Raw genomic sequence first — 26,649 nt, 5'->3', positions numbered from 1 at the left:
GTTTGTTGAGAAGGACAGACTATGCTTTTACCTCCTCTTACTGTGATGGAATATAATAATAATAATAATAATAATAATAATAATAATAATAATAATAATAATAATCTTTATTTTTATATCCCGCCCCATCTCCCCGAAGGGACTCGGGGCGGCTCACAACAGGGACAAGCCCGAAAACAACAACACAAGACATTTGACCAAAAACATTCCAACGATTCACAAAATAAATAATAAATACATTAAAATCCAAGCAATAAAATCAGAGAATTAAAAACAAACCAGCGGGGACAGGTTTCATAAAGTGCTGTGTCATGGAAATGAGTGATAAAGTGCTGTACGCTTTTAAACAGAGAGAAGTATTCTAATGCCAGCTGTATTGGGCCTGTTCATTCAAACGCGCTCTGGAACAACCATGTTTTTAATTCCCGGCGGAAAATGGGCAGGGAAGGAGCTAACCTGATCTCCTTAGGGAGAGAGTTCCAGAGCTGGGAGGCCACTGCCGAGAAGACCCTCTCCCTCGTCCCCACCAGCCGCATTTGAGACAAAGGCGGGAGCGAGAGGAGCGCCTCCCCGGATGATCTCAGGGCTCGCGTTGGTTCGTAGGAGAGGAGGCGATCACGGAGATAGGCAGGTCCTGAACCGTTTAAGGCTTTATAGGTAATAACCTGCACCTTGAATTGGGCCCGGAAACTTATCGGTAGCCAGTGGAGCTGTTTAAGTAGGAGGGTTGACCGCTCTCTATAATTTGCTCCTGTTATTAATCTGGCTGCTGATCTCTGAACCAACTGAAGTTTCCGAACCGTCTTCAAGGGCAGCCCCACGTAGAGTGCATTGCAGTAATCCAACCTGGAGGTGACTAAGGCGTGGACCACCATGGCCAAGTCAGACTTCACGAGGTACGGTCGCAGCTGGCGCACAAGTTTTAGTTGTGCGAAGGCCCTCCTGGCCACCGCCGTCACCTGAGCGTCAAGCATCAGCGATGAGTCCAGGAGGACCCCCAAGCTGCGGACCTGCGCCTTTAGGGGGAGTGCAACCCCGTCAAGCACAGGTAGCCACCCTATGCCCCGATCAGCCGCACGACTGACCTGGAGGACCTCTGTCTTGTCAGGATTAAGTTTCAGCTTATTCACCCTCATCCAGTCCATCACAGCGGCCAGGCACCGGTCAAGGATCCGAGGGGCTTCCTTGGAGTTTGGTGGAAAAGAGTAGTAGAGTTGAGTGTCATCTGCATAGAGATGGCACCCAACTCCAAAACTCCGGATGACCTCTCCCAGCGGTTTCATGTAGATGTTAAAAAGCATGGGAGACAGAATAGAACCGTGCGGGACCCCACAGGTCAATGGCCAGGGGTCCGAGCAGGAGTCTCCCAGCTTCACCAACTGGGAACGGCCCTCCAGGAAGGAGCGGAGCCATTGCAAAGCAACACTCCCAATACCCATTCCGGAGAGCCGTCCCAGAAGGATACCATGGTCGATGGTATCGAAAGCTGCTGAGATGTCCAAGAGAACCAACAGGGTCACACTCCCCCTGTCAAGTTCTCTGCGGAGGTCATCCACCAAGGCGACCAAAGCCGTCTCCGTACCATGACTGGGTCTGAACCCAGACTGCGATGGATCCAGATAGTCAGTCTCTGTCAGGAACCCCTGGAGCTGCGAGGCGACCACCCACTCCAGAACCTTGCCCAAAAAGGGAAGGTTTGAAATTGGCCAGTAGTTGTTAAGAACCGACGGGTCAAGGGACGCCTTTTTCAGGATCGGTTTAACCAATGCCTGCTTTAAGGTAGATGGGAAAAGTCCCTGATCCAGTGAGGTGTTTATTATCCCCACGAACCAATTTGCCAACCCCCCGCTGGCAAGTTTTATTAGCCAAGATGGGCAAGGGTCTGAAGCGCATGTGGTCATTCTCACAGCTCCAAGGATCCCCTCGACGTCATCAGGGTGAACAATCTGAAACGAATCCATTAACACTGGACAAGCAGGTGCCTCGGTCACCTCCACAGGTACTGCATTAAGGCTGGTGTCTAAGTCAGAGCGTATCCGAGCGACTTTGTCTGCAAAGTGATGGGCGAACTCGCCACATCGAGTTGTCAGGTGGTATTTAATGCAAATAGTTGGTAGAGATGTCCTGCTGTTTCCAGATTGTAAAAGCATTTCTTATTACACTAATGAAAGTTTGGAGATTACTCCAAGCAAACTCACTGCTATAAAAAATGCCAAAATTAAGGTCTTAATCATGTATGTCCCACTGGGTTTATATTTTCACTATTTCCAGAATGCCCACTAAAAAAAAATGCCAAAGCGCAGTGGCATTTTGTCAGAACAAGTCACATTCATCTGAGCTATCTGCTGGCACAGGAAGGCTTTCCTATAGAAATGTGCAGGGGGTTCAGCCTCAATAAGTGTGATTTTAGAGGTCACTCTAAACTACTTGCTGACTCAGTGCATACATGTCTGGCTCTGTACACAATGAAGCAAATAAGTAAGTCCTTAATTCCAGAGGAAAAACCAGAGTCTCCTTCCCTTTGGATACCTGAAAAGCAATTTACTACACAATTAAAATAAGTACAAGGGGGCGGGGGGGGGGGGGGAAGGTCAATTAGATTTAAATTAGATGTAAAATAATGTAAAAGCTCAATTAGATTTAAAACAATTTAAAAGTAAATCAGGTATTGCAGCAGCAGTACCTTCAAGCTATTTCTGACTGAAGGAGAATTTATCTTGGGGTTTTATTGGTAGAATTTGTTCAGAGGAGGTCTGCCTTTGCATTCCTCTGAGTCTGAATGAAGTTGACTTTCCTAAGGTCACCCAATGGGTTTCCATAACTGGGTAGCTGAGACTCTGGACTGCAGGGTACATCTACATTGTAGAATAAATGCAGTTTGACACCACTTTAACCTAAATGAGTCAATGCTATAGAATCATAGGAGTTGTAGTTTTACAAGCTCTTTTTAGTCATCTTTGCCAAAAAATGTTGATGCCTCACCAACCACATGATTCCATATTATTGAGCCATAGCAGTTAACATGGTATCAAACTGCATTCACTCAACAGAGTAGATGCACCCTTAGTGTTCTAGTCTAAAACCACTACATCAATAGTAGTACTAATAAAGAAATATCATAATTACCATCAGATTTCCTGTCCTTCACCACTAGACCAATGTTGAAGACCTGTCAGAAAGAGAAAGTCTTTGCCTCATGGCAAAAGGACAAAGGGAGCCAAGCTATCTAGTGAGTTCCACTGACTGGAAGTGGCCACTGAAGATGCCCTCTCTTGCATTTTCACCCAATGTGCCTATGCAAATAGGAATGATGCACAGAGATCAGTTAGTGAATTTTTCTAGACCATAAACTGTATTTGAATCCAGACTTAGTCAGACCAAAGCCACTGACATCAATGGGGTATAAATGGCTTTGGTTTCATTTAATCTATTTTAAAGACAATTAAAGGCTTGTTTACACTGGGACAAATACAACTTATTTGGAAAGGGCCACTGGCTGGCTTTATGATGCACAGCAGCATCATAGGGTATTCTGTATTTTTCAGTTGATTTTGTCCAACTTTTGGCTAAGTTGGGGGATACTCCAAAGTTTACTGCATACTCCAGAGTATCCCAGGATTTCAGGGCAGTATGGACAGCTGGATCAGATTCAATACTGACAAATTCGCTGTCCAAACATGACATCACTGCTGTCACTCTTTCCCTGCACTAATCAGTACAAGGAGAGGGAATGGATCGAGCTTCTCCTTCTTCTGGTTGCACTGACATCCTGTTCTGACATCAGCAAAGGAGCTGGCAACAAAGGAGCTTGGATGGATTTCCACGGCTGTCAGATCACTTCTGTTCTACCTGGACAATGGGGGCAGATTTACCTGCTCAGTATAGCTATACCCTCAGTCTGCCTCCCACTGTATTTCTGATCTAAAAGCACAATTATAGTGCCACTTGAAAAGTTGGCCAAGTAATAAATTCATTACCTTGTGCCTACTAGCTGTAGTGGGGACATTTGCCCCCTTTGGAAGCTGTTGATGTTCCTCTTTTAATTAAATTAAGCTTAGCTGAGTCCTGTGTTGCAGATCATTCTGAGATCTTTATCATATCCAAAAATTGCCTTTTCCCCCCCTTCGTTACAGCATCTCGCATGAACTTTGGAAACTGTACATCCAATCCTGAGAGGACCATGATAGAGAATGTGTGGTCGTGTCCTAATGCCTATGCTAACTGGCTTGTTATACTTCTCTTGGTCATTTTCCTATTGGTTACAAATGTGCTGCTTATGAATCTCTTGATTGCCATGTTCAGGCAAGTATTATGTCTATATTAATGAAAAGGAGAAAGGGGAGAAAAAGACAAGACAAAAAACTCCTATAATGGACCTTTTACAGAATTATATGAAGTGCAGTGTGATGGTACACTTAATCTGAGTTATATTATATAGGAATAAATGCCTCCAGCATGCCAAAAAGTGTCTTCAATTACCATAGATTGTATTGCCTCTTAGATTTACCAGGCTGTTTTAAGTGGCATGCCAGCTATAATTAATTTAAATCAGATGGATGAAGTTCAGACCACAGACTATACACAGCCTCCAGACATTAAAAGACAATTGCTGCTAGCCAAACACACACACAGACACACACACACTATGTTTTTGCTACAAAATGCCACCTCCTGAGCACATGGAATACATCTTCACCGCATTTGAAGGCCTTTGGGGTCCCAAGGGGTCAAACAATGGTTTGTGAAGGAACCAAGATAGAAAGCCCTCACACTATGAATTTATAATAGCATTGCAATACATTACTGAATGTATTTGAGACAGGCAGTCCCTGGGTTACAAACAAGATAGGCTCCATAGGTTTGTTAAATTTGTATGTACGTTGAAACAGGTACATTTACATATGTAACTACAGCCTAATTTTTTTTAAAGTTTTGGATAGCATAGGGAAGGGTTAACACCCCTGTAATGATTATTTTGCTATCTATGCCCCTGTTCAGAAGATTTCACCTCACTTTCTGTTCCTGTGACAATTGGATTTTGAAAATTTGGGGTAGTTGTGGAAACAAGGATCAGTGATAAAGTTCAGTGATCATACCTATTTTCCCCATGATAACACTGCCAGGAGTGAATTTCCCTTCTTTGGAGTAGACTTCCTCTCACTTCCTGTTGTCTCTCTCTATTTGTAACTAGAAGTTTATTTATTTATTTATTACATGCATTTATACCCCGCCCTTCTCCCCGAGGGGACTCAGAGCGGCTTACATTCTGCCACGAGGGCCAGCAATAAATATACTATAACAAAACAATTAAAACATGATAAAAAGTATACAAAAATTAAAACGCTGCAAAATTAAAACGTTGTATGTAAGCTGGATGTTTGTAACTCAGAAATTGCCTGTACAGCATTTTCAGTTTGCGAAGTTCATGTTTTTAATATGGCTACTGTATACACGTGATATACTGGCTCATTTTTGCATAGCTTCAGCACATTCAGTAGTGTTATTACTGTTAATTATCATTATACCCCTGTGAAGTCTTGGCTCTGTCTTTCCTCTCCTTTGCTTCAGTTCCCTCTGTTTAGGTTCCCCTAAAGTGTAGATGCCTCCATTAGTATTAGTTTTTGGGTGGAGCTTTAAAAAACCCCTAGGGGCCAGCCTTAGTTAGTTTAGTCAATTTGCCTGCACAGAGCTTTCTTGCTAGGCCCTCTTTTCTTTCGACAATAGAGCTACAGGGTTTAAAGCTACAAAGTTTAGAAGCTTGGATATTGTCTGCAAATCCTAGGCCTTAGCTATCCAAACAGGTATCCTTAGCACTTATAAATTCAGACCCAGTGAGAACAGAAGCTTGTGATCAGCTCAAGTTTCACAAAGTAGAAGACCAAATCCATCACTTTGCATCAGAGGCAAAAGACTTTCCAGAATTCCAGAAAGATGACTGCATTCAGCAAAATCATCCAGTGGCAGCAAGTTTATCTCTCACTGATTTCGAATTTTAAATTTCTAACGGAGTCCATCATCTTGATGGGAAACAGTATGTCTTCAACATTGACCCAGACCTTCAACATTGAGTTGTGCCCTATTATCCAACACAAGAAACAACCTTTTGCTAAGAAAATGAAAGAAAATGTACAATTTGTTCTTAAATTTAATTTGTTTGTAAGTCAGAACAGGTACATTTTTTCAGTGTAACTCCAGCTATATATATATGCACGTGCACACACACGTGTGTGTGTGTGTGTTGTTTAGATAGCATAGGGAAGAGTTAACACCTTTGTGGTATTTATTTTGTTGTCTATGCTCCCATTCAGAAGATTTCATCTCACTTTCTGTCCCTGTGATATTTGGTTTTTGAAAAAAATTGGCTTGTGGAAACAAGGATTGGTGACAAAACTTCAGTGGAGATACCTTTTCCCCATGATAATTCTTTTGGGAATGAATTTCCCTTCGGAGGAGTAGATTTCTCTTATTTCCTGTTGTCTCACCCTTGTTCTTAACTATGACTTGTTTGTAAGATGGGTGTTTATAACTCGGAATGCCTGTATTTTTACAGTAGAGTCTCGCTTATCCAATGTTCTGGATTATCCAATGCATTTGTGTAGTCAATGTTTTCAATACATCGTGATATTTTGGTGCTAAATTCGTAAATACAGTAATTACTACATAGCATTACTGCGTAATGAACTACTTTTTCTGTCAAATGTGTTGTATAACATGATGTTTTGATGCTGAATTTGTAAAATCATAACCTAATTTGATGTTTAATAGGCTTTATCCTTAATCCCTCCTTATTATTCAACATATTCGCTTATCCAACGTTCTGTTGGCCCGTTTATGTTGGATAAGTGAGACCCTACTATATTTACTTTCACTTTATGATTTAAAAAATCCAAAATTTTTGAGATTCCTGCTGATGCATTTGCCTGAGTCTGACAAGTGCTTTTCACCATACTGTGCATCGTTAATTTCTTAACATTTTTGAGGCATGACACTCAGATGTGTCTTGATATTGGGGTTGGATTCAGGGTCAGAAGGAGTGTTCCATGAAATCTCAGGCCAGCCTAACAACTTTGAAAAAACCCAGTTCCCAGATCTGTCTTTGTTAATTCAAAAAAAGTGTGTCATGACACAGAATATAAACAGTTGCTATATCAATTTTATGTTCACAAGAATGTAACATAGCTCATAATTTATGCATTTGATCTTGTCTGAAATTTTGTTTTAGCACTGTCTTTAGTACTTTATTATCGGGTTTTGGGTGGGGAAACAGCTGGAGAAGCTAGAATGCATTGGAGAAATGTTAATGTGACTCGTCTTCCTTTTAAGTTACACTTTTCAGGTCGTTCAAGGAAATGCAGACATCTTCTGGAAATTTCAACGTTACAATCTGATTGTTGAATACCATGGTCGCCCTGCATTTCCTCCTCCCTTTATCATTATTGACCACATTAAACTGTTTCTTAGAAGGCTTTTTAAGAAGATGGAACACAAAACAGAGCATTTGGGTAAGCTATAAGCAATAAGAAAGAAATGAGGGATGATTCTTACTTACTTCACAATAGCACATATGAACTTTCTACATTCAAAGCATTGCTTTTCAGGTGATAATAAATTATGTTGAAGTTTCATTCGTCTTTAATGAAAGTTTCCCATTTTAACAGCAGAATGGTTCTATAACTCTTGACTCACAAACAATATATAAAAAATATACACTGGAGAGCTAATGTAGGCATATGCCATTCTGATGGACTAAAGATTCTTAGACCATGGCATAGAATTGAAGTTCTATAAATATAATAGTTGTGATTTATTCTACCACAAATATGGTTCATGAGATGTTGATCTTCTTTTCTTTTTCATCTATACGTAGGCCTCTCAACTGCACATGTTTTAATTACAGAGTCTTTTATATTTCTTCTTTAGAAAGAGATCTACGAGAAGGGCTGGATCAAAAAATCATCACCTGGGAGATGCTACAAAAAGAAAACTACCTGGCAAATCTGGACAAAAAGAAAAAAGAAAGCAATGAAGAAAGACTAAAGAAAGTGGCAGACAAGTAAGGCTGCATAAAATGGGGATAGGAGCAAAACCCATTCCCCTTCTTTTCATAATCCACATGTGAAGCTCCCCAGGTTTACAATCGGGCCTCAATATTGTAAAAGCCATCCCTTCCCATTGTTTAGTCTAAATATAAAAACCTAAACACCTGCTTCCTGGCCAAATCTGTTCATCTGGTAAATACTTGCACATCTGAGAAAGCAATCCTGGACAAGTAGATTGGGCTTGCAGACAACACACTTGGGAAAATAGATTTTGCATTATAATTATGGGAATCCACTAAAAATTCAAGTCATCCGCTGTACACATCTCATGATCCTCTTGGGAAAGGATATTTAAACAGAATAGACTCTGAACAATTCTACAACCAGCTCAACCAATGACCCATCAAAGGGAGCAGTAATGGAGGCCATCAAGAATAGCAGTTTGGCAGATGATTGCATAGAAATGGATTCCTCCCATCAGTTCTAGATCTAAAAATGTGACCATTACAATTTGTTCAAAACACACAGACTAAGAGTTGCAGATTAGAAAAGCTAAGATCTTAGGGAAGAGGAGGCAGAAGAGAGCTGAGTTTAAGCATTGGTGAATGCAGTCCCACAGTTCTTTCTCTTTATGAATATTAACTGAAATGTTCTCTTTAAAAAGCCTTTGCCACCAGACTTTCACTGGACTGAATCTTTTGCAAGAACAATGCTATCCAAACATATCTTAGATTCAGGTCCATGCATGGTCCAATCTGAGTAAAGGTCTAGGAAAGATCTTGTTTCTTTTTCATGTTTTTAATTATATTTTCTTTAAAAAACAAAACAGGGTGAACAATCTTTTCAAATATTTTTGTGGCTTGAAAGAGCAAGAAAAGCAGCTTAGATCTTTGGAATCTCAAGTAAGAATCTTCTTATATTTCTGTAATGCTTTTGGTTAGCATGGATGAAATGGCACATGTTTTTTCATGTATGGACAAGACTGTGCATTTATGTCTATTTCTTTTGGCCAAGTGAAGCCTTGATTAGCTAATATTGAGGACTGACTGCTATTCTGGTTAATATGAATTTACTACGGTGTCTTTAAAATGGCAGAAGTATCGGGTTATGACTGTCTCTGAGGAGACATGAGCTCATATTGACCTATTTATTTATTTACGACATTTCTACCCCGCCTTTCTCAACTCCGGAGAGGGCTCAAGGCGGCTTTACACATAGGCAACTATTCGATACCTTAAAACATGTACAGTTAAAATGAACATTTAAAATAGAATTTTAAAATTCATTAAAACAAAAACATTTAAAACGATACCTTTGCAGTTAATCACATAATCCACAAGCATAATACAGGCCATTCCTATGGTCATTGCATATCATTCCATATCTATCTATTGCACAAGGTCCCCCAAAGGCTTGGTCACAAAGTCACATTTTTACTCTCTTGCAGAAGGTCAAGAGGGAGGGGGCTGATCTAACATCCCTGGGGAGCGAATTCCACAGCCGAGGGGCCACCACTGAGAAGGCCTAGACAAATAATGTTGAAATCAGGGAGTCTCTATAGTTTGTACTATTATTTTTGCCCCATTCTTACAAATAACTTTTCTTCAGATTCTCTCTCTAATGGGACAAATAACGTTACTGTGATTTTTATTTCATTTCATTTCTGCAATATAACTGCAATATAACTGCAATATAAACCACGGATTGTTCACCTCTCCAAAAACTGCCAATGTTTTCAAAGTTACAATCAAATCAGTGGCCAAATATACCCCCAGGATGAGGCATAGCACTACTTTTGTGCTATTATTGTGCCATGAAAGAAGACTTTTGTGCTTATGCTTTCATGCATCTTTCTTACAACTGTAATATACCTCTGTTTTTAGAGCTAATAGAAACTGATAACTGAAACTCTTTGCTTTGCAGATCAGATACTGCACAGTTGTGCTTTCCTCAATGGCAGACTCCTTAACCCAAACCAGCTTATTATCCAATACACAGCCTCTGAATTATGCATGTGAGTAATATGCTAAAAATGATTATAATATAAAAGAAAATATTAAAACCATAGATTACACAGTAAAAACAAAGAAACCTGAGCTTACCACTCCATAATCTATTAGATCCTTACAAGTGAGCCAAAATCTCTTCTTTTTCAACAGATATTTAAAAGACAACATTGCATTAAATAAGATTACAAAGCCAGTGTGAGGAAATGATTGAGCAACCAATAAATTCAAATCTAGGCAATCACTAGATTGCCTAACCTTTTATTCTCAATGTCTGATATGCTGCCTGTCATACAGTATGGGCCAATATCATATTCTGTTGTTATCTCTACTGATAATCACATACAACATGGCTTTTGGTCAATGAAACTGATCTTCTAAATGGTGCATGATGGAATTTCCCAGCTATGAAATAACTAGGTAAAATTCCTGTAGCTGAAGAACTGTGCAAATGCAAATCCCTACATGGTGCTTTCATATAAGGAAGAGTTCCACTTCTACTTTGAGACAGTTCTGTCTACACTGCTTATTTGTGAAAACTTTCAATCAAACAGAACAGTGATTCCTAAACTCTAGTCCTTCAGGTATTTTGGACTTGAAGCTTCCAGAAGCCTCAGCTGCCAGTACCTTGGCCAATGATCAGGGATTCTGGGAAGTCCAAAACACACGGAAGACCAGAGTTTGGGGAAACACTAAACAGAATAAGAAAAGGTTTTATGGAGCATTTTTCTGCGAAGGAAAATCTATTTCATCAGAAGTTTGGTGATATGATGATAATGTCCATCCTCATCCCCCACCCCAAGATAGGAAGGGCCCATCCAGACAGGCCTTTAACCTGAGACCTGCTTTGCCCCAAATTAATTAGATACCTCATTAGATCTAGGCCTTCCTGAAAGACTCTGTTCTAATGAGATACGGGCCCTGTGGGGACAGACTACTGGGACTTCTTCCGCAATCTCAGTAGTCTGTCCCCACAGCCCAATTCGATTCTTCAGACCCCGTCATGCCAGGAGGCGGGGGGCAGGAGCGACCCCCCCCCAGCCTCCTGGCATTGGTACGGTCCAGGAAGCTCCAGAGAGGTCTAATGTGGTGTGGTAAGGTTTTCTTCTCTTTTAAGGCTTTTTTTTAGGGGGGGGGTGGCCCATTCCAGCATGGTAGTTACTTCGCTGGAATGGGGACAGCCCTATGGAAAAGCGCAGGTTTTGGGAGAACCCACTTCGGTGTGCGTTTCTGGAAGCACCCGGAGATGCTTGGGATAGGTAACTGCAATAAATCTAGAGGCCACATAGGCTGTTCAAAGTTCAAATACATAAATAACAAAATAGATGTCTACTAATGTTTTGGAAAATTACCCGGAATCCACTATTGCAATTATGAATATGTAATGTAGAGCTATGCTTTTATACCTGATTTGTATTCAGGATTCTAATGTACTTTATAATGAAGGGAATATATCAGGTTTGTAAAAGCCATCCACTCTAGACTTACTGAGAAGGGGCTGCAGCAGTTGTAAGCAATAGGGGCCCATTCTCCTGTTGATCAGAATGGATAAGACTTACGTTTCCACCCACTCAGACCAGCAATCTCCAGTGCAAGGATATTTGCGACAGGATCCTGCTGATGAATGTTGCACTGGATATCACTCATGAGATTGGATGGAACTATCAGTCTGCTGCATCTTGATTGATAGGAGAACAGATCCCTATGGTTCACAGTGGTTGCTACCTGGTAAATTGGGGTGGGCGGGCAGACTGGGGGATGCTATTTAGCTATGTAACTGAGACAGCTGCATAGCTAAGTATGTGATCTAAAACACCGCCATTGTTGTTGTTTTTTAAAATATTGAATAGTACCCTGGAGGCTTATAAGTGATGCAATTTACCTCTCTTAAGAGTTTTTAGTTCTAGGAAAGAGGCAATCTGGTGATATTAATGGCCAAAGAAAGTAGCTTTAGGGACTTCATATGGTTCCAGGGCTGTATTCTGTCCGTCCTGTTTATAGCTTCTTGAGATGAGAATCGTGAGATTTCCATTTTGTAAGTGGTTTTCAAAGTAACAAGTTTCATAGGAATAGCCACCTTAGGTTGTTGCAAAAACACAATGCTTTTGTCAGTTGTATCTTCAGCTAGTCCTTTATATACCATATGGGGGCAAAGGAATTGTAAATTGCAAGGTCAAAAGGAGAGAAAATGGAAAAAGTGAAAAAAAGGTCTGTGGCATTTATATGCAAAGCATGCTAGCTGTATTTATTTATTTATTTATTTCCAGTATTTCTACCCTGCCCTTCTCCCCGAGGGGACTCAGGGCAGCTTACACAACTGGTAGGATCACTACCAATACATCATAATACAATAAAATATGAATAAAACAGTTAGGTATACTTTTTCCAGCTATACTAATTTTAACACCTGTATTAGGAAAGAAAGACATACTTCCTCCAGTAACTAAAGATGTTTAAGTTAGCTGAGCGAGCCAAGGGAGACAGCCAATTATTGTCACCAAAATGGGTTACTCAGTTTATTTGCTGCACCGAAATGTCAACTCTATTACATCTTTGCATATTTTATGGGTTTTGTTCTCACTTCTTTGCAAAGAAGTGAGAACAAAAGCATAAAATATGCTACTGTCTTGACCTACTGTGGGCTATACATTCTTATAACCAAAAGTGGCTAGAAATCATTTTTGAGGGTGTGTGTGTGTGTGTGTGTGAAATAAGGCATGAAGGGATGCTTTGCTACACAAAGGCGGAAGATGCACATGCTCATCTCTGCTTTAATGCAGTCAATATAGTGGATTCTAATTTAGTTGCTAAAACAAATGTTAAATAAAACAAACATTAGTTTTTAAAAGACTACAAAGCTTTGTCTGCCAGAGTCTGATAATGCTACAAGTTAAACCTTTCAGGTTGCATCAGAAGATCTGACTATGAAATAGCTGAATAGTGACACACACAATAGCTGTAGGAGAACCCTGTATATCTCCTTCTTTAATCAAAATACTTTCATGAATATTATAAGGGGGGAAATCCCACCTCTACAAATATTTATTAACAGAGGGTTTTTCTGTTCACTTAAACCTGTTTTCAAAATTCTCATAGGTTTCATAAACTCGGGCACTGAACAAATGCCTGCACCAGAAAGCAAAAAAGATGGAGATGACACCAGTCAGTTGGAAGATGGTATGATGTACATAGACAACTAGCTCTCTTTTGTGTTTTTTATTCATTGTTTGGCATGTTCACATGCATTTCCAATTATCTGAAGGGCTGGCTCTGTTAATGCACTGCTCTATCGTAACAATTATAGAACATATACTTGATTTTATTGTTGCTAGCTTTACATGGTCGGTCCCAAAGGCAGTGAGAATGTTGTTTTTCGACACAGTAGGATCAGGAAAGAAAGGTGGGGACTGAGGCAGGTGAAAGGGAACTCTGGCATACAAGCTGACCATCCTCGGTTGAATCTGAGCCTTTGTAGCAGTCGGTACGTTAGTAAAGTGTGTAGTATTTTTCTGTTTTGTTATGTGCAAAAATGCCATCTGGGGAAGCATCCTTCAACCTCAAGAACTGAGAGCATGTGGCTCGTTGTGAGGAGTCTTCCCCACTCACCTTACAGCCCTGACTTGGCTCCGTTTGATTTCTTTCCCCAAACTCAAAACCCATGTACATTCAATTTTTTTTCTAAATCATTCTCATTACCTTTGGGACAGACCACATTTTCCCTAGTTGATTTTGACTATCTACTCTTCTGCATTTAAGATATCTGTTGACATTCCTATGTACAAGTAAATATTTTTATGACTTTGAAATTTCTGCAGACATGCCCACTAAAACCATCATCAGAATTTATCCAAAATACCTTCATGTATTTTGCCCCAATTCTCATCCACTATCATCAGAATTTATCCAAAACACCTTCATGTATTTTGCCCCAATTCTCATCCTCTCTGGATGTAACCATGTGCTGCATTTTCTCAAATTCTATATTATGAGCCCTTCCTCTTGGACTTAAACCTATACTACTGCTGCCATTTTATTGAACAAGCATGGTTTCTCATGTTCTATTGCCCTTGTTTCTTCCAACACAGAATCCTAAAGGTATATTTTCACCTAGGAAGAATACCATTTCCACTGTATCCATGTTCAAATAATAAAGCCTGATGCAAAGTTGGTGCCTTAATTTTAAAAAAAATATCCTTAACAAAATGAAGAAAATATCTCAACTATATTTCAACTTTTACAACTTGTCTATAGATTTTGGGGGTTGTCAACAGGGGTAGCAAGTACTAGAAAGCAAATAGGATTTCAGCACTTGCTAGTAGATATGCTGAATTTGCTTTTTTGTAAAATTAGTATCATGTTTTGTCTGATCTTATGAAATAAAATACTCTACTAATTCCAAAATGACTTTTCTCAATTGAAGAAAATAACAGTTAGTGAACTATTGATCAGGTAAAAAAGGTAGTCATATTTTACATGCACTCATTTATCCAAATCCCATCCTTTTGAGTGTCATACCAACCTTATCAGGAAGATTCAGATGAGAGAAAGTATTCAGGTTCATCCAGAGGGCATTTAGATTTTGAGTGAAGATTTGATGCAACTCTTAATATAAATTGAACACCTTAATGCATATTCACACACTGGACCTCTGTACCTAGAGCTCAATTATGAACCAGTAAATATGTGTTATTGGATCTTATATTATTGCTTTGTGAACTTTCTGTAGTCTTGTACAATAAATCTAAGTACAGTAGAACCCCGGTTAACTGAGCTCTGGTTAACTGAGCGTCCATATCATCTGAGGCGCCGCCGGGGGTGTCCCTCCCTCTCCCTCTCCTTCTCTTGAGCGAAGGGAGGAAGGAGAGGGAGGAGGAAGTGCCCCACGAAGTGTCCCGGAAGCGCCCCGCGATTGCTGCTGCAGCAGCACTTGTGGGCTGCCTCCCTGGGCCGAACCCTTGCCCCTTGGGAAGCACCCCACGAGTGCTGTTAGGCAGTAGCGCTCATGGGCTGCTTCCCAAGGGGCGAGCCCTCGCCGAGGGATATCTCCCCGGATTTCCCTCAGCCAGGCCCTTGCTGGAGGAAAGAGTTTCCTTCAGCAATGGCTTGCCCGAGGAAAACCCGCAGCACGCTCATTACTCGGAGGGACAGGAGCGTGCCGTGGGTTTTCCTCGGCCAGGCCATTGCTGGAGGAAACTCTTTTCTCCAGCAAGAGCCTGGCCGAGAGAGATCTAGGGCGTTCTCCGCTTTTCTCAGAGGGACAGGCCCTTGCTCCAGCAAGGGCCTGTCCCTCCGAGAAATGAGGATCACGCTGCGGGTATTCCTCGGCCAGGCCATTGCTGAAGAAAACTCTTTCCTCCAGCAAGGGCCTGTCCCTCCGAGAAATGAGGATCGCGCTGCGGGTATTCCTCGGCCAGGCCATTGCTGAAGAAAACTCTTTCCTCCAGCAAGGGCCTGTCCCTCCGAGAAATGAGGATCGCGCTGCGGGTATTCCTCGGCCAGGCCATTGCTGAAGAAAACTCTTTCCTCCAGCAAGGGCCTGTCCCTCCGAGAAATGAGGATCGCGCTGCGGGTATTCCTCGGCCAGGCCATTGCTGAAGAAAACTCTTTCCTCCAGCAAGGGCCTGTCCCTCCGAGAAATGAGGATTGCGCTGCGGGTATTCCTCGGCCAGGCCATTGCTGAAGAAAACTCTTTCCTCCAGCATGGGCCTGGCCGAGGGAGATCCGGTGAGACATCCCTAGGCGAGGGTTTGCCCTATCCGAGCCGTTCGGTTACCCAAGATCAGACCCACCCATTTATCTCGGATAACCGGGGCTCTACTGTATATTTGATCTACATCTGTTTTTTGGAATTCCCACATGTTTAGACAAATAGGAAGCAAGTTGACCAAGACATTCTAGGATCCAGAACGCTTGCCTAAGAACTGCTTAATACAAATTAACAGAACAGATTAATGCCTATTGGAATTACATTAGCTTGTTTGTGAATGGAGAAAAAGGAGGGAGGGAGTGGAGCAAAAAATACACCTGCCAAGTTTTGTTAGGCATCACCAGCTGATAAAACACACAATTTAAAAACAAGGCAATTGTAATTCAAGGTTTTATTGACACTGAAAAATATTAAAGGGATCTTACGGTGGATTTGTTTAAAAACTAGTTTTTAAATCCCTTAATTTCTGAGCAAATCCAGTTATACAGATGAGAAATCAAGATTCTTAAGAAAGAAGCTCTTCGATATGCAGGTGGAAAACATTACCACTGCAAGGGAAAATTATGTCATTCAGTGCTGAGACTCTTCTCCATCTTCCATATTCGATTAATTATAGTCCCGGATTTGTTATCTACATGTGTTTTAGCTTTGAGTTCACATCATCTCTGAACCTTACATCCACAAGCCAAGTTTTGTTGTCAAAATTGCATGTTCTAGTGAAACAAGATAACATGCACACAGCTTTTCACAGAGCATTGTCTTCTGGTTCTGTATCTCCATATGGCTTTCATAGACTGTGCTTTTAGTTTCACTGATAATGTAGAGGTACAAGTTAATCTTTGTTTCACATGGTACCAATCGAACAGGCACATCTCGTAGCTCATCCATACGGCATTGCTTTTTAAAATTGTACTATATCATGGGTGCTATTGGCTGTTTAGGATATGCAGCCAAGGAATATCTGTTGATGGATTTTGCATAAAAGATGAAGCAAACAACAGCTCATCTAAATCTGAAGTGGATATACAGGTTTTTAAATTTGTTCCACAACTTAAATAATGGATTTTGTTGCACACATAGAATCTTCAGTTTCATCACAACATTACTTCTAGTTTTGATTCTATAATGCAGACAAAGGCTTTGCAGAGGAAAAAAGTGCAACATCCTAGTATGTAAAGTCACAAGTATGCTAAATAAAACAAGAACGTTGGCAGGACTCATGCAAATAATGGAGAAAATATTTTCAGGGATACATCTTTAGGAAGACACTACCATAATTTCTCCAGTTTTCAGGCCTCTTCCTCTTCCTCCTCACGATTAGCTTTGGGTCGGAAATGCTTCCGATCCCTTTTCTTGCTGCCATGGAACCCCACAGTCACCACCACTCTATCACCACTTGCCTTGGAAGAGTCTGTCTCAGATCCTTTCTGTACACCCAGCTCCTCCAATTTTGGCGGCTTCCAATCCTCCACTTCCTTTCCACCACTCTTTAAGGGACCTGGTACAACTTTATCCTCCTCTTCTTGGGTGTTAGTCTTATCTGGAAGGTTCCCCTTGAGCTCCTCATTTGCATCAGTAATTTTAGCCTCACAATCTTCACTTGGAGCTGCTCTTTTCCTTTCTGACCTCTGTGAGCCTGCCTTTGTGGGCTTGGTAAAGACAATCCTTCCTGCACCAGAGCTGGACGAATCTTGGTTGAAAGATGGAGCATAGCTTTCAGGACAATTGGTGCTTTGTTCTCCTTTAGTTTTCTTCAAGCCTTCGAGAAACTCCATGGCAACTGACCGGTTGACCTTGTCACTAGACTCTGAAACATCTTCCAAGCTGTACTTGGTCCATCTTTCTGGGTGAGCCACATAGTCAGGAACTGCTGGCAAACTTTTCTTGGATGGCGGTGGCTTATTTTGCCTTCCAAGACTTTCTGTCAGCATCTTGTTTGGAAAGGTGGGAGGAGGGAGGGGGCGCTTAAACCTGCCATCAATTACATTGTCTTCAGCCATTGAGGGCACGGCCTGTTTTGCGGCACCTTCCAGACAATCGAAAATGCTCTGGCTTCGTTGCGAGAAGCTTGAACTCATCCCTTTCAGGTGAAAAGGTTGAACATGTGACTTTTGACGGTGAGGGACACTGCTGTCATTTCCCTCACCATCCGCATCATCCAAAGGGGAGGGTTCTTCAGGAGATATGGTATCAACCTCAGGGTCACCTGGAAACGCAAAGTCGTCCGAATCTGAATCGCTCAGGGAAACAGTATCTGTGGGAAGGACACCCTCATAATCTGCATCCTCACCAGCCACTACACCCAGAAGGGGTTGACCTGCACATTCCTCTCCCATCTTGAGTACTTTGCTTTCACAATTTGTTGTTCTTTGCAGTCTTCTGTCCCTTGCTTAAGCCTTGCTTTAGCCAACTATGTTTTCCAGCTCTCTGAATTGTTTAGATCCTAGAATAAAAAGATACAATTAAGATCAATTATGAAAATGAAATTATACTTTGACAGCTGCTATTTTATCAGAAAATGTCATATTGGAGATGTCAAGATAAAAAAAGAAGAAAGAAGAATTAACATGGAAGGCCCAATTGAGCTACCATCCCAACTAAATTGCTCGGAAGTCACTTTTGCTATGAAAAACTACTCTGCCATTACAAAGGCTAAGCAGTGCCACTACTTTATCCCTTCTTTATTTGAAAAATAAAATAAACATTCTAATTCTATATGTGGAGAATATGTATGAATTTACAGGACACACCATATGCAGAAACTGTCTTCTGTTGTTCCTTGCTTAATTAAATCTACCAACATATCCTCTCTCACAAAGACCAATCATCAAGGAATAAAATACTGTTAGAAGAACTGTCACGTGAATAATTTCCCATGTTGTGTGCAGATGTATGGAAGTATGTTCATTGTAACTTCAAATTTAGCCAAGATGGTGATTAGATAGTCCATCAAGACATATCTGCCAAGCTCAAGGCACTAGTTCCCATTTATAAACAGAGAGAAATACTGACATAATACAAGCTAATGAGAAACATGACCTATTCTCAACTAATACTACAAATTATCTATACATATAATTTAAGAATACATTTTAAAGACCACTAGCACTAACGCTTCCCTATGCTAGCTCTCATTTAAAAGCCAAAACAACATTTTGTATATGTCCACGTTAACTATCTCCACTATCTCCGCTGATGAAGTGACAGTATTACTATCAAAATTGTGCAAAATATTATTTTGTATGATATTTGGGGGAAAAGAAGAGAAAAGCATTTTGGCACACAAATTTCACTGATATCTATAGTTCCTTCCATCTGCCCGATAAACAGTTGGCTGGGGGAGCTTTTTCCTAAGAGACACTACCTCTGCCCTCTGAGAGCCATTCCAGCTGTTATTTCCTACACATCCATTCAGTGTCCAAGATTATGTAGTGGTTCCATATCTGTGATTTTTGTAGGATCCAATGGCTGGTTACCCCAAGAGGAAAGAATTGCATTGGACTGAAGCTGCATCAGATCCTGCATTATGGTGATGGTAAAACATGTACAGAAAATTCTACCGGCCACTCACCATCTGGAGTCTGAAACAGTATTCGATCCTCAGGGTCATTTAAAGCCACCAAGGTTCTCAGATCTTGTAGCCTGGCAGTAAGAGGTTGGACATGTCATCAGTGCAAATAAATAATGTGAAGGAGCAATCTTCTACTAAATCAATACCTGACAGTTTGGTGAGGCATCAAGCCTTGTACCAACAATATCTGCGACTAATTATATGAAACAAAACAGCACAATCGTTCTGCTTTTGGCACAGATGTCAGGAACAAGATTACTTGACTGAAGGTGCATCCAAACTGTTGAATTAATTCTAACTGCCATGGTTCAGTGTTATGGAATTCAGGGAGTTGTACTTTTACAAGGCCTTTCGCCTTCTCTGCCAAAGATTGTTGGTGCCTCAGGATTCCATATCATTGAGCCATGACAGTTAAAAGTGGTGCCAAACTGCATTAATTCAACAGCATAGTTGAACCCTTAGACAGTGATGTCACATTTCTGAAGTTGCTGTCCAAACACAACAACTAACAGGAAAGCTATTCAAATTAAATCCCCAAACTATAACAAAATCAGTTTAAGAGATGAAAGATGGGTAAAAAAAACCCAAAAGTATTATTTTAACAGCAAGACGAAATGAACAATGAAAATCTAAATGTTCAAAGCCAATATCAACAGCATGAGGATTTTTTTTTAAAAAAGTGGAGCTTTAGGCAATCCAGACTGGCAGGTAAAGAAAAAAAACTGGTGAGAAATAATTTCCAGAAATAAACGACTCACACGTTCTTTGTAGTCATCTGATGATGATGCAGTACAGGCAGAATGGCTTCACTATGGTTAAAAAGATCCCCTTCAGACTCTTCCATAATAGTCTTGGTCTCTGTTATCTCAACTGTGGGAAAGCCAAAGAGTACATTACCCCTTTTCCTCCAGTTCATATTCTTGCAGAAATTCAAGACCCACTTTGCCAAAGTACTTGCATTTTTTCTTTCTTTTATCGTAGCACAAAAGTACTCGTAAGTTATGGAATATGACCATATCCTCCAACTGGCTTGGAAGAGACTATTTATTTATTTATCTACTTCATATATTTCCCGCCCCTCTCACCCAAGTGTGAACGTTGCAATTAATCACCTTGATTAGCATTGAAAAGCTTCCCTCCCAGGCAGGAATCAGCCAGACTTTGAAGCTGCAAGGCTTTTCAAGGTGATTAATTACCACATTCACACTTGCCTCCAACAAACAAGAGTTCTTTCTCCTACCCTGGACCTTCCACAGATATATAAACCTCCCTTGCCTAGTTTTCAATATACTTCACAATCTCTGAGGATGCCTGCCATAGATGTGGGCAAAATGTCAGGAGAGAATGTTTCTGGAACATGGCCATACAGCCCAGAAAACTCACAGCAATAACAACAACAACTTTATTTCCCTGAAGAAACTTGGGGCGGATTACACATGGCACAAGGAGCATAAAATAAACAAAATGCATAAAAATACAAAATAAAACCATAGTATATAAAACAATTTGAACTCAGAACAGCGCCCAATAAACTATAGTGTCATCAACCCAGCGATTTTGGCCATGAAAGCCTTCAACAATACTTTCAGGCTATCAATATAAAGTCTATCGGAGAGATATTTAGTTATGTTTAGCTCTGGGTCCCATCTCCAAGAAATCACATTATTTGGGTGTAAAGATTCCAAAATAAATGAACCAAAGAATCCTAAATCCCAAACATTTCTGGTCTCAAGCATGTCACATTACGGAAATTGTATCTTAGGGTGCCTCTATGCCAGGCATGGGCAAACTTTTGGCCCTCCGGGTATTTTGGACTCCAACTCCCACAATTCCTAACAGCCGGCTGTTAGGAATTATGGGAGTTGGAGTCCAAAACACCTGGAGGGCTGAAGTTTGCCCATGCCTAATCTACACTGTGGGAATCAATGTAGTTTGGCACCACTTTAACTGCAGAGGCTCAAAGCCATGGAATCCTGGGGGGTGTAGTTTTCAATGCCTTTAACCTTCTCTAGGAAATGCAGGTGCCTCATTAAACTACAAATCCCAGGATTCCACAGCATTGAGCCATGGCAATTAAAGTGGTGTCAAACTGCACTAATGAGACAGTGTATTTCAGGCATGGGCAAACTTGGGCCCTCCAGGTGTTTTGGACTTCAACTCCCACAATTCCTAATAGCCTCAGCTGTTAGGAATTGTGGGAGTTGAAGTCCAAAACACCAGGAGGGCCCAAGTTTGCCCATGCCTGGTGTAGTTGCACCCTCAGAAGAGGCCTAGGGGAGCGGGGGCGGCTACGACTGTGAGCATCGACACGGGCAGGGATCTGGAGCGGCTTGATCCCGCAACAAGGCCGCCCGCGCCCGCGCCTGCGCTCCCTCCCCGTTTATCGGAACCATACCTTCCTCCCTGCGGCCTTGGGTTTCTCCTCTCCGCGCCACCTCCGTCCAGCGCTTCGGCGGCCCTGACTTTCCGCCGCGACCTCGCGTCGCCTACGCAGCTCCTCCCGGTGCACCCTGGGAGTCGTAGTTTTCTGGCCGGCCCAAGGGTTAGGGAAACCACGTTGGCGTCAGGCCTCTCGGAACTACATGTCCCGAAAGCCCTCCTGCGCCATTAGGACGCCTTTGCGTAGGCCTGATATTTTCTAGACCTCTTGTCTGTTGTAGTACTTATAGCAGGCATGGGCCAGCTTCAGCCCTCCCGGTATTTTGGACTTCAACTCCCACAATTCCTAACAGACCGAAATTGGCCCATGCCTGATTTATAGCCTTGTTATCAACCAATCGGAGGGAAGTGCAAGTAAGAAGGCGAGCCAAAGACAGGCCGAAGGCCCATCTACACTGTAGAATTAAGGCCGTTTGACCCCATCTTTAACTAGGAGTGGTAGTTTTGCAAGCTCTTCAGTATTCTCAGCCCAGGAGTGCAGGTGGCGCGCCAAACTACAAATCCCATGATCCCATAGCACAGTGGTTCTCAACCAGTGGTTCCCCAGGTGTTTTGTCCTACAACTCCCAGAAATCCCAGCCAGTTTACCAGCTGTTAGGATTTCGGGGAATTGAAGGCCAAAACATCTGGAGACCCACAGGTTGAGAACCACTGTCAAGTAAACTGGCTGTAGCCAGATGCATCAGTTCAACAGTGTAGACCAGGCATTGGCAAACTTCGCCCCTCCAAATGTTTTGGACTCCAACTCCCACAATTCTTAACAGGGAATCCTGCTGGGTTGCTGTGAATTTTCCGGGCTGTCTGGCTATGTTCCAGAAGCATTCTCTCCTGACGTTTCGCCCACATCTATGGCAGGTATCCTCACAGGTTGTGAGGTCTGTTGGAAACTAGGCAAGTGGGGTTTATATGTCTATGGAATGCCCAGCTTGGGAGAAAGAACACTAGTTTGTTTGAGGCAAGTGTGAATGTTGCAATTGACCACCTTGATTAGCATTTAATGGCCTTGCAGCTTCAAAGCCTGGCTGCTTCCTGCCTGGGAGAGTCCTTTGTTGGAAGGTGATTAGCTGTCCCTGATTGTTTCTTGTCTTATTACTGGCTGTTAGAAATTGTGGAAGTTGGGAGTCCAAAACACCCGGAGGGCCGAAGTTGGCCATGCTTGATGTAGATGCATCCTGAGTCTCCCTCATTCAAAATGCATGGGAACAAAAAACAAATTGGATATTGGACCCCCCCCCCCCCCCAGATTCTGAAAGATTTGTGTCTGCATAAAGACATATATTGGAGAGGAGACCCCATGGAATTCATTTGTGCTTCATATGCACCTAGTACACATAGCCTGATGGTCATTTTATACACAATATTTGTAATATGAAACAAAGTTAATGTCCACTGAACCCTCAGAATGCAAAGGTGCCACTCTCTCAGCCACCCAAATGGAAGATTTTGGATTTGCTAGTGGTGAACCAAAGCAAAAGGGGAAGGTGCTCTGGATCTGCACCTGGAGCTACTCTTTGAGGGTTGTCATTTTTAATTTAATTGCCATGGCTCAATGCTATGCAATGCAGGGATTTGTAGTTGGTGAGGCATCAGCATTCTTTGTCAGCCCCCATGACTCCATAGCATTGAGCCAGGGCAGTTCAAGTGGATTCATTCTACAGCATAGATGCATCCCAAGGTTTTCTTTTCCATTCAGAAAGGGGGGGAAAACATGAAAATGAACAAAATCTAGCTACCAGTAGTTAAAAAACCCTCTAAAATCAGGACAGTAAATAAAGAACAACAGTCAGAAAACAGGAATTCCAAACAGGGAACAATCAGGGCCAGCTAACACCTCCCAACTGGGCATGTGCGATTTCCTCGTAATTTTCGGAAGTCGTTAAGTAAATCAGAAGTTTTTTGGCTGCCAAACGGGGTTCCGACGCGTATTAGCGTGTCGGATGTAACTTTTAAATTCAAAGCATTTAAGCCCATTAGCTCTAATTGCTTGGAAATAGCTAATTTGTTTTTGATGCAACCAAACTTTGCAGGGAGGAGAAGCCTAATCTGGGCTTGCCTCCCTGCCAATCAGGGCTTACACTTGTATAAGGGGAGGGTTTTGGAGCATCCAGAAGTGCTTAAAAGCCCAGCCACATGGCTTGCAGGTTCATTCCGGCAGGGGAAGGGACCAGGGTGGTTGCTTTTGGTTGTAGCTGCTGCTGCTGGGTGGGTGGGAGGGAGCTATTATTATTATTATTATTTACAGCATTTATATTCCGCCCTTCTCACCCCGAAGGGGACTCAGGGCGGATCACATTACACATATAGGCAAACATTCAATGCCTTTTAACATAGAACAAAGACAAACAAACATAGGCTCCGAGCGGGGCTCGAACTCATGATCTCCTGGTCAGAGTGATTCATTGCAGTTAATTGCAGCTGGCTTGCTCTCCCGCCTGCGCCACAGCCAGGGCCCACAGCCATTGGAGAGAGGCATTAAAGAAGCGGTTTGGAGAACAGAAGGGAGAAGTGGTGAAGGAAAAGATTTTGAGGGAGAGAGAAAGAAAGGGAGAAAGAAGAAAGCAAGCAAGCATTTTGTGAGAGAAAAGGGAAGAAAGTGTTTGGGGGAGAAGTGCTGGGGTTTGGGGAAGACCTTTTGGGGATTGGAAAACTGGTTACTTTTTTAAAACAACAAATGAGAAATAAAAGTGGGAAAAAACAAGAAAGAGAGTTGTTTGGAGAAAGAAAAAAGGAGAAAGCGTTTGGGAGAGAAGTGCTGGGTTTTGGGAAACTGGTTTGGGAAACTGGTCCCTATTAAACAATAAAACTCATAACTGATGAAGCTACCTTTCTCTGGGTTTAATCCTGCCTGCCTGGGTTGCTATAAGGCCTGCCTTGTCACAAGTGCTGCATCTCCCATCATTCCTTAACTGCCCCTCTGGATAGATTCTGCTCTGCTCCCTCCATTTTGGGGAGCACGGCAAAAGTTACTGACTGTTCTCTGGTTTTAATCTTGCCTGCCTGCCTCGGCTGCCACAAAGTCTGACTTGTCTCAGACATTGTAATAATCTTCATAAGAGATCTGAGAGATTTATGATTCTGGCATGAATCTATTGGTTTGTTGAATAAAGATATTTTTTAAAAAATAAAAAGATGTCAAAACTTCAAAAAATTCCCATAAATTGGTAGATGTATAAATATGTCTGAAAGTTAGGGGGAATGATCCCCTATAACCTAGTGTCATTCTCTAGAAAATTCAAGCAAATTTGATCAGGATAGCTCAAACAATAAGGGCAGGAGAATCCCCTGAAGTTTCTCCCTGGCAGCGCTGTTTTTCCCTATTGTGCAATCATGTCCGCCATTAACGAAGTACATACAAATATTCGGAAGTTTCACAAAGTTTCAAAGTTTTTGACTTCAAAATTTGAAAATGACTTTAGAAACCAAGTGCCAGAGATTTAAACTAGGAAAGTTGGAAACCTGCCTAGTTTCCAATAGACCTCACAACCTATGCCTGCCATAGATGTGGGCGAAACGCCAGGAGAGAATGCTTCTGGAACATAGCCAGACAGCCCGGAAAATTCACAGCAACCCATTGCTGAAAGCTTTGGTGTTCTAATATTTTTGTTTTTAAAGAAGGGATTATAAGCATGCGGCCACTGTAATGTGCACTTTTTTTGGCCAAATTACAGAGTGCACTTTTTGCTGTGGGGCATTACATTTGGCAGCAAATACTTTTTTTTTTTTGGTTTCTGGGTTTTGAAAATTGTGGTGCGCATTAGATTTGATGGCGCATTGGGCTCAAGTAAATACAGGTATTTCAAATCTCCAGATAAAGATGCTCAACCCATATTTGCATATAATTAATAAGATGTTGGAGATGGGACTCAAGTCTAAATATGAAATACATTTGTTTCGCATACATCTTATGTATATAGTCTGAAGGTGATTCTATACAGTACATTTTTAAGTTTGTGGATGAAACAAGGTCTAACACTATGTTGGTGATTCAATCATAGTGATAGCGCTGTGATTTTACATTTCCATTTGATAAAAAGAGAGCGGGTCTGGATGACCCATGACGTTCCCATTTGGAAAAGAAACAGGCAATTAGAAAAGCACAGAGATTTATGGAGGAAAAGAAGCTTGGAAGGACTGATAAGCCATTCTTTTCTACTAATACAAACCAGTAAGAAAAGTAGACATTTACCTACTTTAAATCAGCTAAAGAAAAAAGAGCCTCTATTACATACAAATATTCACACTCACTTTAATATTAATTTCTTGATGAATCAATGATGTAATGCTGTTCGTCATAGCCAATCAACACAGCTTTTTATGTAAATACACAAGGTTATAAATTCCTGTTAATATTACTGGACTTTAGGAAAAAATATCACTTTAGAAACTGCAGAATGCTAAGAATTAAAGATTGGTTGATTTCCCATATTTGGAAATCAATCAGCCCTTAATTCAATGGGGGTTTCAAAATTCAAAAATTCTCTGCTAGCAATGTTATATGGGGCCCTTTTACTTCTGGCAGTAAACTGTAGTGACCTAAGATGAAGGGTGCTATGTGTTTCAGTTCTCACCAGCTTCAAGATGTGTGTTTCTCAGTTTCCCATCTGCAAATGGGCCAGTTAGTATTCGAGTGTATACCACTTCCCTCCTGGAGCAGGCAGCAGCTTTTGCACATTTCTCAAAACTCAGGAATGTATCATCTCCTTTGTCCATCCAAACAATCTGAAATAACACCAGCTGGTGGCTTTGTTTTGATTTAGAGCATGTGGGGGAGACTCGTAGGCTGCTGGGGCTGCAAAAGTCCTGAATTTCTAAAGTTGTAGAATGAGGGAAAATTCTACATGCAGGACTAAACTGACTGGAAAAGTGGAGGAAAGATGATGCTCTGAA

General features: G+C 41.5%; 2 protein-coding genes across 3 annotated transcripts in view; one reads left to right on the top strand and one right to left on the bottom strand.

The window, feature by feature from the left end:
• Positions 1-13,245, top strand: part of trpm5 (transient receptor potential cation channel subfamily M member 5) — a 122,229-nt gene extending 108,984 nt beyond the window's left edge. The window contains exons 21-26 of the mRNA XM_062966345.1: positions 4,134-4,302; positions 7,324-7,502; positions 7,921-8,053; positions 8,869-8,941; positions 9,963-10,053; positions 13,142-13,245. Of these exons, the coding sequence (XP_062822415.1) occupies positions 4,134-4,302; positions 7,324-7,502; positions 7,921-8,053; positions 8,869-8,941; positions 9,963-10,053; positions 13,142-13,245 (749 nt within the window). The remainder of the gene's footprint in view (positions 1-4,133; positions 4,303-7,323; positions 7,503-7,920; positions 8,054-8,868; positions 8,942-9,962; positions 10,054-13,141) is intronic.
• Positions 13,246-16,128: 2,883 nt separating this feature from the next.
• On the bottom strand, positions 16,129-21,876 carry tssc4 (tumor suppressing subtransferable candidate 4). 2 transcript variants are annotated; one of them, XM_008107866.3, is made up of 4 exons: positions 21,719-21,876; positions 20,082-20,193; positions 19,324-19,394; positions 16,129-18,195 (listed from the first exon to the last, which is right to left on the bottom strand). In XM_008107866.3, the coding sequence occupies exon 4, from the start codon at positions 18,086-18,088 to the stop codon at positions 17,042-17,044; it is 1,047 nt and encodes a 348-aa protein (XP_008106073.1). In that variant the 5' UTR covers positions 18,089-18,195; positions 19,324-19,394; positions 20,082-20,193; positions 21,719-21,876; the 3' UTR covers positions 16,129-17,041. The 2 variants fall into 2 exon arrangements, with proteins under 2 accessions (XP_008106073.1, XP_016848819.1); XM_016993330.2 differs by lacking the exon at positions 19,324-19,394 and having other exon boundaries at positions 20,084-20,193.
• Positions 21,877-26,649: the final 4,773 nt, after the last annotated feature.

The sequence above is a fragment of the Anolis carolinensis genome, chromosome 1 (assembly GCF_035594765.1).
Source record: "Anolis carolinensis isolate JA03-04 chromosome 1, rAnoCar3.1.pri, whole genome shotgun sequence".
In the NCBI taxonomy this organism is placed as follows: domain Eukaryota; kingdom Metazoa; phylum Chordata; class Lepidosauria; order Squamata; family Dactyloidae; genus Anolis; species Anolis carolinensis.
The sequence above is the reverse complement of the archived record's forward strand: the minus strand, read 5'-3'. Positions and strand labels throughout refer to the sequence as shown.